Source organism: Scophthalmus maximus, chromosome 6 (assembly GCF_022379125.1).
Source record: "Scophthalmus maximus strain ysfricsl-2021 chromosome 6, ASM2237912v1, whole genome shotgun sequence".
Taxonomy (NCBI): Eukaryota; Metazoa; Chordata; class Actinopteri; order Pleuronectiformes; family Scophthalmidae; genus Scophthalmus; species Scophthalmus maximus.
The window spans coordinates 10790786-10804847 of record NC_061520.1 but is presented as its reverse complement, the minus strand read 5'-3'; the positions used below and the strand labels follow the sequence as shown (position 1 = coordinate 10804847).

The 14062-nt window shown below is 43.3% G+C and overlaps 3 protein-coding genes across 5 annotated transcripts in view; 1 reads left to right on the top strand and 2 right to left on the bottom strand.

Moving 5' to 3' along the window:
• Positions 1 to 5355, bottom strand: part of foxj3 (forkhead box J3) — a 79937-nt gene extending 74582 nt beyond the window's left edge. For all 3 annotated transcript variants that reach the window (XM_047332494.1, XM_047332493.1, XM_035630576.2), the window contains exon 1: positions 4673 to 5355. The gene's annotated coding sequence lies outside the window, so the exon portion shown is untranslated. The remainder of the gene's footprint in view (positions 1 to 4672) is intronic.
• Positions 5356 to 6431: 1076 nt separating this feature from the next.
• On the top strand, positions 6432 to 9385 carry ppcs (phosphopantothenoylcysteine synthetase). Its single transcript, XM_035630578.2, has 4 exons — positions 6432 to 6629; positions 7309 to 7852; positions 7936 to 8039; positions 8419 to 9385. The coding sequence occupies exons 2-4, from the start codon at positions 7312 to 7314 to the stop codon at positions 8743 to 8745; spliced, it is 972 nt and encodes a 323-aa protein (XP_035486471.1). The 5' UTR covers positions 6432 to 6629; positions 7309 to 7311; the 3' UTR covers positions 8746 to 9385.
• Positions 9130 to 13794, bottom strand: utp3 (UTP3 small subunit processome component). Its single transcript, XM_035630577.1, has 16 exons — positions 13614 to 13794; positions 12830 to 12917; positions 12276 to 12332; positions 12126 to 12182; positions 11921 to 12026; positions 11761 to 11829; positions 11532 to 11653; positions 11283 to 11441; positions 11059 to 11130; positions 10889 to 10929; positions 10704 to 10800; positions 10378 to 10503; positions 10124 to 10260; positions 9978 to 10044; positions 9403 to 9510; positions 9130 to 9241 (listed from the first exon to the last, which is right to left on the bottom strand). The coding sequence occupies exons 1-16, from the start codon at positions 13628 to 13630 to the stop codon at positions 9152 to 9154; spliced, it is 1413 nt and encodes a 470-aa protein (XP_035486470.1). The 5' UTR covers positions 13631 to 13794; the 3' UTR covers positions 9130 to 9151.
• Positions 13795 to 14062: the final 268 nt, after the last annotated feature.

The window sequence follows — 14062 nt, the reverse complement described above, 5'->3', positions numbered from 1 at the left end:
CAAGGCATTGAAAAGTCAAGTCAGTCTTATTCATTTAGGATTTGGCTATTCATTAGCACCCGCATTAGTAAACTCTCAAATGACACCGCTCCTAACTAACACTGCATTTACTGAAATCTTTTATTTTACATGTTATTAAGCACCACATTAACTCCCCTTTGAGGAAGCTGCTTTGTGGGCCCAGATTTTGTTTTCACAGTAGGTGCACTACAACCACCACCTAGCACATAATCTATTTATATATAACCTCTTCTGCTCATATATCCCATACAGATACTAGACTTGAAATTAAGGCAAAGACACGATCAAACGATACGACGACTTACACAAAATGTATCAGTCTTCTTGGTACCACAAGGCTGGAATGAGTCACAGACACCATCTAAACTTACCCAGCAAACTCTAGTGTGGCTAGTTAAAGAAGTTCCCCTGACGAGAGAAGGCACTTGATTAATCAGACTGAGAAAAATAAATTGCAAAACACTTTGAAATGAAACTTGTATCCAAGCAAATATGCCAGTGACATTAGGCAACAAACCAGTCGAATTACACATCACATGCTTCCCTCACCGATTCATGTTCACATCCGACTCCAACACGGGACATGAATTGGAGCATATAGGACTAGTTCACTGACAGATTCAACTCAATAGACTGGGAGGAGGTGGGATGAGGAGAACTAGGCAGTGTATTGCCGGATGAATAAAAAATGATAGTGCTTCAGTAAATTCGCTCTCTCCATCCCGTGAGGAGGGTTGGTGGTGAAGGGGTGGGGATGACGGTGGAGTAGAGGCTCGTTTGAAAACAGAACCAGTGCTGCATTCCCACATCCACCCATATCCAGCGAGGGTCTCTTTAAAAATTCATTAATTTACAGCAAAAATAGATTAAAGCACCCAGCTGAGCAAAACTCAAAATTTGGCTCCTGAATAACATTAATGGTAAAATATCTCCCTCAAGTCCAGGGGGGGTTTCGCCTGAAGGGAGACAGTGCTGGCTTTTTTTTTCCACCTTACAGCACCTTGAGAATAATATATTTTCAATCATTATTAAAAATAATGCATTTGTAATTGTCATTTTTAATTATGCTTTTCTTTGGATGAAAAAAAAGAAGAGCTGAGCAAAAACCTGCAAAACTAATTAAAATCCATCCAAGGATCTGCCGCTCCCAAGATGCCATGCCAATGTCATTCTATTTACCATTTGATATCTCAGCTATAGAGACTCAATGACAGCTGCTCCAGGCCCCCAAAAATGCCTAGAACTGCAGTTACAGTAATTGCTCTGGCCAGCACTAAATGAGGTTAACTTAAATGCAATTATCCCCCTCTGATCTCACATAAAGAGACTTCTTTAACATGGAGAAGTGGGCTCACACAATGTGACTGCGAACAAGATTCAAATTGGAATCAGGGAGGCATTTCCCGCAGATGAATGGTTTCATAGCTCATCTGCATTCAAGTGATGCACAGAGTTGCTAATGAAGACTGAGCTGGGCCCTCCTTACTAACACAGCTTCTAAAAGGGCAAAACTTTACCCTGCATATAAGCAGAATACAGAGAAACATTCCAAACAATACTGTCCAGTCATTTTCTGCCTGAGCTGCATTAGACAACAGCCTAGACTCCACGCAGAGTAAACAGCTGTTAAAAAGAAAAGGAAGATGCTGGGGGGTTTTTTGCCCATCCAAGGTGAAAAACGCACTGAAGGACGAGATGACGGGCGATAAAGCGAAGAGAAAGAAACTCCAACCTAAAATAACTTCACATTCCCGAGCAGAAAGGGATTGAAAAAGAGCCCACTTTGGATTCAGGCCAAAAATAAGTCATTGTAAAAAAATATAAATGGAGGCCTTTGACCAATAGCATCACACACTACGCCATGCCAAAATAATATCAGGCATCCTCATGAATAAATTGCCATCTACCAATCGCGTAACACAATAGGTTTTCAGCCTGAGGGGGAAAGATGCAGCGGTCTAATAGGGGTTGCTACAGAGGGTACCTGTTGGGTGCTGTCCAAATACACAGGGTGGTGAGGGGGGCGGTGATGGGCCTTTCATGTTGCCAGAGGCTCCTCTAGCTCCAGGATCCTGATAACTGCATCTCAAGGATGGCTATTTGAATAATCACTTCAACAAGGGGAGAAATTAAAAAGCCTCTCAGTGAGATGAGGCTAGGCACAGGGCCACACACTGAATTCCAAATGAGTTGCCGGTGTTCAAAAAGTAGACACCCGTACTAAATTCACTGTTGCTACACTCGCTGACTGACCCTTGACGTCTATCCAAATCAGCGCCACCTCATGTCATTATTATATGAACATCATTAGTGATCCAATGATGAAAAGGTCAACACAATACATCCTATATCCTTCTACAGATGTCAAAAAACTATTTGTTCTACAGATATGATAGATGAATGTGCTACTCATCACACACACACACACACACCTTGGAGAAGTAGGTGTCATGTTTTTTAAACCATTAGGGAATAGGCTTTTTCAGAGGCCACCGTAGGTGAAACCACCATTAATGAGAACTTGCAAGTTGCATCACATTCACACTTTTAAATAGTTAGTGTGAAAAACAAAACAGTTGTGAAATATTCTCTTGTCTTCCTTCACAGCTATTCAGTCCATTCATCAAAACATGACGGTTGTTAAAAAAGGACTAAGTAGTCACTAATCCTGCTCAATGTTATTTGAGACAAGAAAAAAATAGAGTCATCTTACTACTAAGAATGTGAACACTTATACCAACGAATGTAAAACTAATACATAAGAAGATCCCGCACAACATCTTCAGTCAGCAACACGATGCTTGTGAACGACCAGGTGTTCTCGGGAAGACATTTGACAATGTGTGCTATTAAACATTTTTTCTGCATGCAATCTGTAAAACGCATTGCACTGTAGGTCTATTCTTTAACAGCCACCCAACAAATCGAGAAAAAAAGAAGAAGAAAAAAATCCCTTTCAATTCCTCTACTGGCATCGAGGTCCAAGAGGTCTGTGGTGCAGGGGTTGAGACCCACGGAGCCTCTTCGGCATCTTTCGTTGAAACTCAGGATAACAGAAAGTAAAGAGGGGTATTTCACATGGATCGTACTAAAAATTGAACTAGTCACGCTCTGCTTACCTGGATGGAGTAACATCAAAACTGAACAAACACCCTGCGTCCTCTACAGCTTCAACCCAGCGAGCTGGGGGATTGCTATTTAAAGGATGGGTGATTAAGAAGCAAACCAGGTCTGACCTTTGATTGCGGGTGCTGACTAAGGCTGTGGGCATTTTGTTAGTTGAAGCATGAGGTCCGGTAAAATGTTGGGATCTTTGGCGGGGAACTTAGTGTTTTCTTTTTAGGATGGCTTTGTGGCTAAGTCAACTTAAGCATGAGAGTATTACGGTGATTATTACCAATACTGTGCACCTCGTTGCACACCAATCATTAAAAGAACCAGGGACTCCATTGACAAAACTGGCGCGAGCTGACAGCGAGGCGAATGAAGAGCTCAGCCCTCCATCCCCTAACAGAGGCCGTCAGGAGGAAGCCAGGGCGATGCTGTTGAGTACGGCCGCACGCAAATGCCACAGCTGTTCAGCTTTTTTAAAGTTGTAGCATTCACTAATCAGTGTCTGCGCCCGGTGCGATCACACACACCGAATGGTTTCAACCTCACGGCAGAGACGTCGACAGACACGAGCAGAGGCGACAACACTGTCTGTGCCATCTCAGGGTTGAATCCACGAGGGCAACACCTCCACCACCAGGGGCTGGAGTCTGCAGCCCCGAGATCAAAGCCTCGGAGCATACAATTGACCCGACACATGCGTTGCACTTGTTGATCCTTTTTTTTTTTCTCTGTTTCTCCAGCCACATGACAAAACCTGCGTCCTCTTCTGCAGAGCGCGATCATCACCGTTGCTTTCTGGCGGAATTTGCTAGAGCCGCCTGAGAAACAGACGAGTGACAGACGAGAAAACGCGCTGCAACAGCTGTGAGTCAAATACCAGCGGAGCACGCAGGAAAGCCAAATGACACTGGGCTCACACACACACACACAGAGAGAGAGAGAGAGACAGAGAGAGACACACACACACACACAGAGAGAGAGAGAGAGAGAGAGAGACAGAGAGAGAGACACACACACACACACACACACTTCATGCTGGAGACACAGCGTCTCACCATACCAAACAGCTAGCTAACGATAGCTGTTGGAGGACTGGGATAGGGACATTGTATCCCTCCAGTGCGAGGAGAAAACACACAAACACACACACGCCTAGTGCTGGCCCGGGAGAAGGCATCGTCGGCTAAAGTTAGCTTGCGACTAAAGACTGACTAGCTAGCTGTCAAAGTTGCCCTGTCAGTTGTCACCGGTTGCACGGCGGGGTGCTAGCAGGCTAACGCAAGAGCTGTCAACTTGGGGAGTTGGAGCAACACGCCCGCGGTGAACCAACACTGCCCGTGGGGCCACACAGGCTGGCTCTGCGCGAGACGGAGCGAGAGAGAGAGAGAGAGAGAGAAAAAATGTGTCCCCCGCCACAGTGTGTCAGGGCCTGTTCGCCGGGCTCAATCCCCAGAACTTCAGTGCAGCTCACTTCCCCGCTAAAGTCGTCCATTTCGTGGGCCTTAGTTCAACTTCCATACCCGTGTAGCTCACTTACTCTGGGCGAAAGCTCGCCGTGGCGGTGGCTCTGTGTAATCCTCACGGTAGTTTCAGAGTAACTGCCCCCTCCCCTTCCTTCCGCCTCCTCTTCTTCGGCGAGCAGCAGCCCCCCGGGAGTGTACCGCGCTCTTGACGCTGTCGTTCTGCGCAAAAGGAGCCGCCGTGTCTTCGCCGGTGTACCCGCGGTGCCGTGGCGTCCCCACTAAGCTTCTCTCCTCCTTCTTTCGTTCGCCTTTCTCTCGGCGGCCGTGCCAACATCCGGGACACTGCCCCACTCCCCCCTCCTCGCTTTGATTAGAAGTGGCCGGAACTACTTTCTCAAACGACGACGCACATGAAGGTTTTTTTCGCTCGCGCTCTCTGCCTCATCACCTCCTTCCGCCACAGAAACTAGAGCGCGGTCAAACACACACTCAGTGGCGGCGGTGGCGGCGGGTGCACACACACATTTACTTAGGCAGTGTGCTTAAATGTCAGCCAAAGTACCTTCTAACGTAAGACGTGGCCTATAATATATATAATAAATGAAAAGACAATAAAATAAGTCAGCATTGCAGAATAAAGGATACGAAATTAGCGGATTGTCTATTGTCTATTATCGCTGCTGTGTTTGCAGTGATGCAGTAAGTTTTCAGTAAAAGTCCTGATACCACACTCTTAACAGTACGAGAGAAAATCCTGCATTTAAAATGACGATGAAATACTGATAACACAATTAATTAAGTGAATAGGACTATTTAGGAAAACGTACTTTAATTCTTTAAAAATAATTAACCCCCGTGTGTCCCAGAGTTCCCCATGGTTCAAATATTGTTTTCATTCTGCTGGTTATTCATTCACTGTAAACTGCACTTAAATTCCCCGAGCAACAAGGATATGACCTGGTAGGGCATATGCCATATATATATATATATATATATATATATATATATATATATATATATATATATATATATATTAAATGATATAAGGGATGGTTTGATTAAGTGTTTTATGAGTTCTTATGGGAAGTGGAACTGTTGAAGGCGTCTAAATGTCTTTTTAGTTTTTTTTTTAAAATAACTGTTGATCCTTTCTGTCTCTTGGGCCTGGAGTCACAAAAAAGTGACACATAGAAAATCCCAAATTTCTGTTGTATAGTGCATTTATCTTGTTATAGTAGTTTACTTGACGACATGGATTCTGACTTTATCCATCACTGTTTCTGATTCTGTACCTTTATCCATCACTTGTAAACAGTATATGGCTGATTATTGAACTAACGCACCGGACTCCAGCTGTACTAGTTTATTGAAACCTGGATTTAATCCCACTTTATCTATGCAACTGAAAAGTGGAAACTGCGTTTGTATGAACGGACATATAAACAAAATGTCCGGGAAATGTTTGTATCACACAAACATGCATCACAGAAATTAGTTTCAAGGGTTGTGATCGACTATTCAGCAGTGCAACAGCGCCTCTTATGGGTCGATGACGGGGACTGTAAAAATTATAAATCATTTAAAATTAGAACATTTACAGCGATTAATGACTGACCGAGTATGAATCTATATCTATTCATGGGCGACTCACATAAGCTCATTCACATTCTCCCCTTACCCGGAGAAAATTGACTTTAAATGTATACGTTTTAAAAAATTCACAAAAAGTAAAGAGTCAGAATATCAGCAAAAGACATTTCAAGTCGTCTTTTCCCTCTGAGAGGAAACCCCACCCCCAATTCCCCTGTCTGTCTAATAATGTTTCATAAAGTCCAACACCTCACGTTTAGGCGATGAATAAACTGATGTACTGCTGCTTCCACAAGTGTTGTACCGGTAGCACCACGTCTGGCCACCAGTGGCGCTGGCGCCTCCTCCCTGCCTTTAATAAGACCAAAGAAGAAGCTCACTGGTTTCAGGAAGCAGAAGTTGTTGTGACGCTGCTGGAGATCATCAACCTCGGAATTTACAGTAGGACCTTTTGTACTTTTGTACTTTAAAGTATGATGTCAAAACAAATATCGCCTTTTATTTTATTCAGCGTATTGTAACATTGGTGCAATATTTTCCAAACAGCAGATGTTGTAACAGTCTCGGATAGATTCATAAAGCTTCGATCCTTATTTTGTTTCTTGACCAACGTTTTGTAAGAGTCTGGGTTTCCTGTGGCGTGTTAGTTGCCAGCAAAGACTTTTAATGAGTAAACTGTCAAAGTAAATGTTGACCTGTGATGTGCATACACTCACTGTGTCTTTAAAGAAATTAGAAGACCCACGACGTTGTTGTAAGAGTTATTATGATAATGTTAAGTCCAGCATCATACTTTACATTTAAAAGTATATGATCATCAGGTGTTTGCCAATTTAAAAAAAAGTTAAGTTATTTGTTTCAAGCTAAAACAAAAAGAGGCTTCCTCTCTTCCCATAATGCAACTTGATAGAAACTCAATGTTTCTGTTAAACCTGTGTTGTCCCCTAATGTTTATTTTGCCGTTGGTATTCAATGAGACATGATACAACGGATTTGAGTCAGAGTAACCTCATGTTAATATGCAAATTCTATGTCTGATTCAGTCATGCTGATTCAGTGTCCCAAACCACTCTGCTGTATGAATCTACTCTCCTGACCATGTCTCCCTCTCTTCTATCAGGTGATGGCTGAACCCAGAATCAGAGTCTCTTCCATTGATGGGAAGTTAGCGCAAGAATTTGCCGTTCCATCCCACGTTGAGGAGGTCAAAGCCAAGATGTCAGCTTTTGCCACGCACCACGCGGCGGCAGGTCGCAGCGTGGTTCTCATCACATCCGGAGGCACCAAAGTTCCCCTGGAGTCGCGCACCGTTCGCTTCCTCGACAACTTCAGCAGCGGCAGACGAGGAGCCGCCTCAGCAGAGTATTTCATAGACTCCGGCTACGCTGTTGTCTTCCTCCACAGGCACCGCTCCCTCTATCCTTACACTCGTACGTTCTCCACCATAAACATGCTGGATGCCCTGCAGTTCAGGAGCGGGGAAGAAGTGTCCGGATCCTCTGGTGGAGTGGTGGTGGATCAGCAGGTGCTTCCGAACGTTGCCAAAGTGCTAAAGAGATACCAGGAGGTGAAAGACGGCGGACTTCTCCTGCCCATTGAGTTCAGCACTCTGTCAGAGTATCTGCATCTTCTCAAAGCAGCAGCACAGGCGCTCGGCACAATAGGTACAGATTAACAGGAATTCACAGATGACATGACATAGCATATTATTCTCAAAATTGTCCTCCAATGTCTATTCTGCACCTAGGACCAAAGGCTATGTTTTACTTGGCTGCAGCAGTGTCTGATTTCTATATCCCAGCATCTGAGATGCCCGAACACAAAATTCAGTCTTCCAACGGTCCTCTTCAAGTGAGTTCGAATGCTGCTCTTCACGCAAGATTTCTTTCTTCTTTTTTCTTGTTTAGCCCATACTGGTGACATGACTCTAGTCATAGCAATGTCGATTTTGTACAGAAACTAATTTTAATCACTTTGGAGAGCCCTGAACTTTTGATCTAGCCTCGTTATCAGGTCCAGTTTTTATTTTTATTCAAGACCAGCCTCAGCTGTTGCAAATACTTGCATACTAACCTGAAAAACTAAAATCATAAACATGTCTAACATACCAGCTTAATGCCACCATTTTAGCATTTAGCTCAAAGCCCTGCTGAGCCTAAATACAACCTCAAAGAGCTGCTGCTATGGCTGCAGACTTATTAATGACATTATACATTTTTCTCTCCTTCAGCTCAGCTTGAACATGGTCCCCAAGATACTGTCGCCGCTGGTTAAGGACTGGGCACCTCAGGCTTTTGTCATCTCTTTTAAACTGGAGACCGATGCAACCATCCTGCTGGAAAAGGCCCGACGGGCTCTGGACACCTACAGGCACCAGGCGGTGGTGGCCAACGTACTGGACTCTCGAAGGGGATATGTGGTGGTGGTGACCCCGGCAACTCAGGCGGAGCTGATCCTCACAGAGGAGGATGTGAAGAACGAGGTGGAGATAGAGGAGAGGATAGTGAGCAACCTCACATCGGCACACAGCCAGTTCATAACTCAGCAAGCGAGTTGACCGTCGTCAACTGCACGTACGAGTCAGTAAGGCGCTTCAGGTTGCGTCCGTGCTCTTCCCCGATCCCGATCTTAAATTCATACTTGTCTCTTCTGCTGACAAAGTTGCTCTATATGTACGGTTGCATAACTTTAGTAATAACTGTAACTTTGAACACAAACCTGCTCTTGTCCTTTTTACCTTTTCTGAAATGGGCCCTTTAAGGTTATAATGCTTTCTCTGTACTAAGATAAGAGACAACTTCTTGACAGTTTATGAAATGTTTATTCACACTGTGCAGTAACATTCTGATATCTTTTCTACAAAAGTGACTGACAGAATGATTGAATTATTCAGAGGTTATCTTTTACTGCAGGGGTCACTTGTAACAAACATTTACAAGTAGATATTTTCAATTCTCCCTCGGTTATTTGAGTTTGGTGCTCTTCTTGACACCAGCACGAATACCGGACAGCTCTCCGCTGTACCTTGTCTCCTCCCGACGAACGTCACGGACCTGGAAAATATTAACAGTCTCAAATGTTGTTCTTGGGAATGTGTTTGACACATCACAAATACTCGTAATTTAGACTGATGAGCCTGGAGGGCAGAGGCTTTATGATGCACTTGATGAACAGGGTAATAAAAAATGGCCTCGTCAGTGTGTGGAATACAAACCTGTCCCTTTCTGCGGATTTTGGCCCGTCTGAACTTCTCTCTGTGCTTGACTCGGGGATTACGGTCAATTTTCTTCCTCTTTGGTGTTAGGCCCTTGTTCTTGGCCATCTGTGGAATTGGTAGAGACACAAATTTAATTTAATGTTTAATGGTGACAAGGTCTGACATGGAATGCATTAGGTGAAAACAGAATGAGGGGCACCACATATTGATATCTACACCTTTTTTTTTTTTGAAGATTTATCGATCATTTCTGCTTGATCCCAAGTGTGAACTTGGGAAAACTCTTTGGAATGCTGTGCAGGAATGTTGTGAGTTCACACTACACCACTGACTGCCGACAGAGGGTCACACACTACATGATCGTACCCCTGACTACGAAGTCCTGCTAGAAAGCTGGTCAGAGGAGGTGACGTGTCAGTGAGCCTCTCGAACCTCACAGTTACTGGCGACTCCCGTTCAAACGCCGATATGGCTCTGATCTGGGGCTTTTGTCGGTATAAAGTTACTCTGCTAAGCAATGTCTTCAATTTTAATACTGATATTCCAGTGTTTGAGTGGCTGGAACTCCGTACCTGGTAAGTGATTCCTCTCTTTGCATCTGGATCCAGCTCGTCTTCCACATCGCCAACTTTCGCCAACCTGCAAAAAATTGACTGTTTATCAAACCCGTTCAGTTGATGTGGTCCCAACGGCCACTTGCAACTCAAATCGTACTCACTCTTCAGCATGTGGGTCTTTGCTCTTTCTCTTCAATTTCAACCGTTCCTCCGTCTCTCTGTAAAAACGCAAAGCCGCTTCCTCGTCCAGGTCCGAGTCGGAGTCCTCCTCGACCTCGGGCATAGTTTCATCCGAATCCTGTTGCCAGCGAGCGTTCATTACAATTCATTTCTCACATTAAACGTCAGGAACAGATTCAAACTCAGTGTGTCGTTTAGGTCTGTGAAGGAATGAACTCACTGAGAAGAATCTCACCTTTTCCTTTTTACCGCACACTCTGGTCTTCTTGCCCTCTGCTCGCGCTCCTCTCGCCTCACCAGCTAGTAGCCTGCGGAACTCTGGTGCAAGCCGAGCATCCACTGCCCCAAGTTCATTGATGAGCTATTGGCAGACGAAGCAGAGTGAGACATGGTTGCAACTAATGCAGATATGTGCATGAAGGAGATATTTCATGCTGTGTCCTATGACACTAGTAGTGTCATATAGTTATTGCTGCCACTGACTGTCAAACGGTGAGATATATATACACATACAGGGTGAACATACGTTGGCTAATACTGTGCGTCAATGAGGGGACTTACGTTTCGGTAGGTGAGCAGTCTCTCAATCACAGGGTGGTTGTGTGCAGGGATTCGTTTTGCTTTGAGCACCAAGTAGAAACTGATATTTGTGCAGTAACTGGTAGGAAACAAAAATCAGTCAATATTGAATAAAGGACGATGACAAAAACTCACAATTTCAAAACTCAATTTAAAGTACAACTTACTTGAGATAAAGTTGTTGTTTTGTCTTGATATAGTCGGCACCCTTTAGAAAACAGGAGCACAGGTAATTATATTCACTATTTTTATTGCCGTAGTTATATCGAAAAAAAATATTTGTTTCTTGATATTGAAAAAAATCCATGATTCACATCTAAAAATACAATTCACTCACTTTCCCTGGTGGGATCTTTCCATCCTTGATCATCTGCACTAGGGGCTGCAGCTCGTCCTTTAGCTCAGTGATCTGCACACGTGTAGTGGAGACAGAATTAATTCACATCTTAAACACGGCGGTCAACTGTGGCTCAGCAAGTTATCTTTAGGCTCATCACAACTGAGGCCAATTTACGTGCATTTTGGGGGGGGGGGGGGGGGGGGGGGGGGTGTGAGTTTCACCTTTGCCTTAAAGTCTTGAATAAGTTCAAGCAGCTCTGGTGATTCCTTCTTCAGAAGTTTCATTTTTTCCTTCTGAGACATCTCCTTCAGATCTTTCACAATCCTCTCCTCCTTTTCAATGGTCGTGTTTTCATCCTTCTCATCTTCCCCAGCAAATTCCTACACACAAAACAACAGAAGTCAACAAAAAGAAAAACAGACCTGGAGTTCACCTGGATGTATTGGAGAGAATTACAAAAAAAAAATTACCTGAAAAAGGTTTAAATCATAATCCTCCTCGCTCAGATTTGCAGCCAAACGTTTTTGGATGCTTTTAGCCTCCTCTTCTTCCTCCTGTTCCTCAGTTTCCAACTCTTCATTTGATTTCCCTTCTGTAAAAAGTTGATTTAAATGTTGCCTGAGCAAACAATGGCCGTACAGATGACAAAATAAAAATGAACATGACTCAGTAATATTGCTGGCGATAAAAGATGCTTACTGATGGTCACATAATCAGAGTCGTAGAACATCTTCTTCTTTTTGCCCCAAGCCATTTCATTTGGAAGGTCTGGGGGGGGAAACATAATGACAATCAAACAGGCTTGTTCCAATAAATAAATCCAATCCTGGGTACACACAAAAACGTTTTTTGTGTTTACCTTCATCTTTTTTCCCCTCTAGATCACTCTCCATGTCTGTCCCCTCCTCCTCAATCTCTTCATCATCGTCCTCCTCCTCAGAATCATCCAAGGCCATCACCTCCTCCTGTAACAATCAAGATGAGCTTAAATTTGCTCCTGGACTATGTGGATTTTTTTAATAGTGTAAATCCAAACAAACGCAAAAAACTGAAAAGTGCATCACCTCATCGTCTATTTCCTCCGAATCACTCTCCATTCCAACACCACTGGCGAGAAGTTTCTACGGCAAAGAGAGTAGAACACACAAAAGTGAGGGCTATAAAAACAGCACCAGAAACTTCAGTGGAGAATTTCTGATGGAGGTTAAACTTACTGCGATCTTCTCATCGTGGAACTCGTCGATCTTGTCCTTCGTGTACTGTGACGATTTCTGAAATTAAGAGAGGAGACGGATTTAAACCCGACTGTCTGCACTGTTGACAATAACGATTGCGTCATCAAAGCACAAAATCATTGTTGGATGTGTATTATCACAATGTGTGATTAGATACTGTAGGACTTTGTGGTTATTAGTAAAAGGTAAGAGGGACATGGAAAAATGGCACAATTGTTTGAATGTACAAGGATTTGACTGACCTTCATGTCCATGTTACTACTGAGGTTTTTTTGGTCAGGAGACTCTACCACTACTCATCTCTCTTTTCAAGTTAATACCCGCATCTACAGTCATAACTAAAATATTGTCACATTATTGTGAGCAAACTAATGATCAAAAAATATTGATGTAAAAACAACAAAGAGAGCCCTACTTAGAAAGCCACAGTGAAGAAAAACATAGCAAATGCCCCTGTAGTGCAGGAGGACTAAGACTCCCCAAACGATAGGGAAAACAATCTCCCCTGAAGGTACAGTGAGTGGTCTTCTTACCTTATCAGGGACAGGCATGTTCTTGTAGGCTTCAGGGTCATCTTCATCATGTCGCTCGGTCTTCTTTGGTCTCTGCAGCTTTTTCCCCCTGAGCAGCAAAATAAAAGAGAGGCGACAGGTGTGCTTGAATCTCTGCTCTGCTCGCACCATTGTACTACATCTTCTCTGGTGGATGCAGGACTGGTTAGCACTACAGCCCGACCGATAATATCGGCCGATATGAGCCTCTCACAGACGTAGCGGTATTGGCAGATATGTTTCGGGCCAGACCGATATTATCGGCCAACTGATATGAACCTTAAATGTGCATTTATTTTTACATTCTATGCAAAATAAATGTGTATTTTCTTATCTCAAGTTCTGTTTATATGGTTGTATTTGTACTTTTCTTTTCAATTTATAGTCATTTATGATAAAGTTTATGGCTTAACTAAATGATCAAGCCTCAGTTACATTTCTTTGTCATAAAGGTTTGATTATGACATCTTAGGAATCATTGACAGATTTAAAAAAAAAAAAAATATATATACACATGTATTATTTTCTTTAAACTGTCTATATATATTTATATATATACATACAATGTATATATACATATATATATACACACATACAATGTATATATGCATATATATACACACACATACAATGTATATATACATATATATAACTCATTTAGACCTCAAATAACAACACGACTTAGATTTAACCTCAGCAGTAACATCCAGATTACCAGATCCAGACCTCGCGTCTGAGGAAGGGTTTGACTTTAGCCAAAACTCACCTTTGCGCTCGAACCATGATGGCAATAAATCGACAGACAACACGGGACGAGAAGCAGACGATGAAGTTGTGTTTGTGTCCGGAGACTGAAGCTAAAGTAACGTGTACATACACCGCTGAGTTGAGATGAATATTCTTCTACACTGGCGACCATGTGCTTCCGCGATTTCTTCTTCTTCTACGGTGTTGACGCAGGTCCACCAAACCAGCGTGAAGGGAGCATTGCGCCACCTACTGCACTGGAGTGAGAGAGTTTGTGTGTGTGTGTGTGTGTGTGTGTGTGTGTGTGGGGGGGGGGGGGGGGGTGTTTGTGTGTGTGTGTGTGTGGGGGGGGGGGGGTGTTTGTGTGTGTGTGTGTGTGTGTGTGTGTGTGTGTATAGTTTAATAAAAAGTTGGGATTAATTAAGTACATGTATGTATCTATCTATCTATAAGATCATGAGTTTTAAA

Coding starts and splice junctions, on each gene's coding strand:
- ppcs (XM_035630578.2), top strand. CDS start 7,312: ATGGCTGAACCCAGAATCAGAGTCTCTTCCATTGATGGGAAGTTAGCG. Junction 7,853..7,935: donor ACAGGCGCTCGGCACAATAG/GTACAGATTAAC, acceptor TTCTGCACCTAG/GACCAAAGGCTATGTTTTAC. Junction 8,040..8,418: donor CTTCCAACGGTCCTCTTCAA/GTGAGTTCGAAT, acceptor TCTCTCCTTCAG/CTCAGCTTGAACATGGTCCC.
- utp3 (XM_035630577.1), bottom strand. Junction 11,442..11,531: donor ATGATTTAAACCTTTTTCAG/GTAATTTTTTTT, acceptor TTTTGTGTGTAG/GAATTTGCTGGGGAAGATGA. Junction 11,131..11,282: donor TTCAAGACTTTAAGGCAAAG/GTGAAACTCACA, acceptor ACACGTGTGCAG/ATCACTGAGCTAAAGGACGA.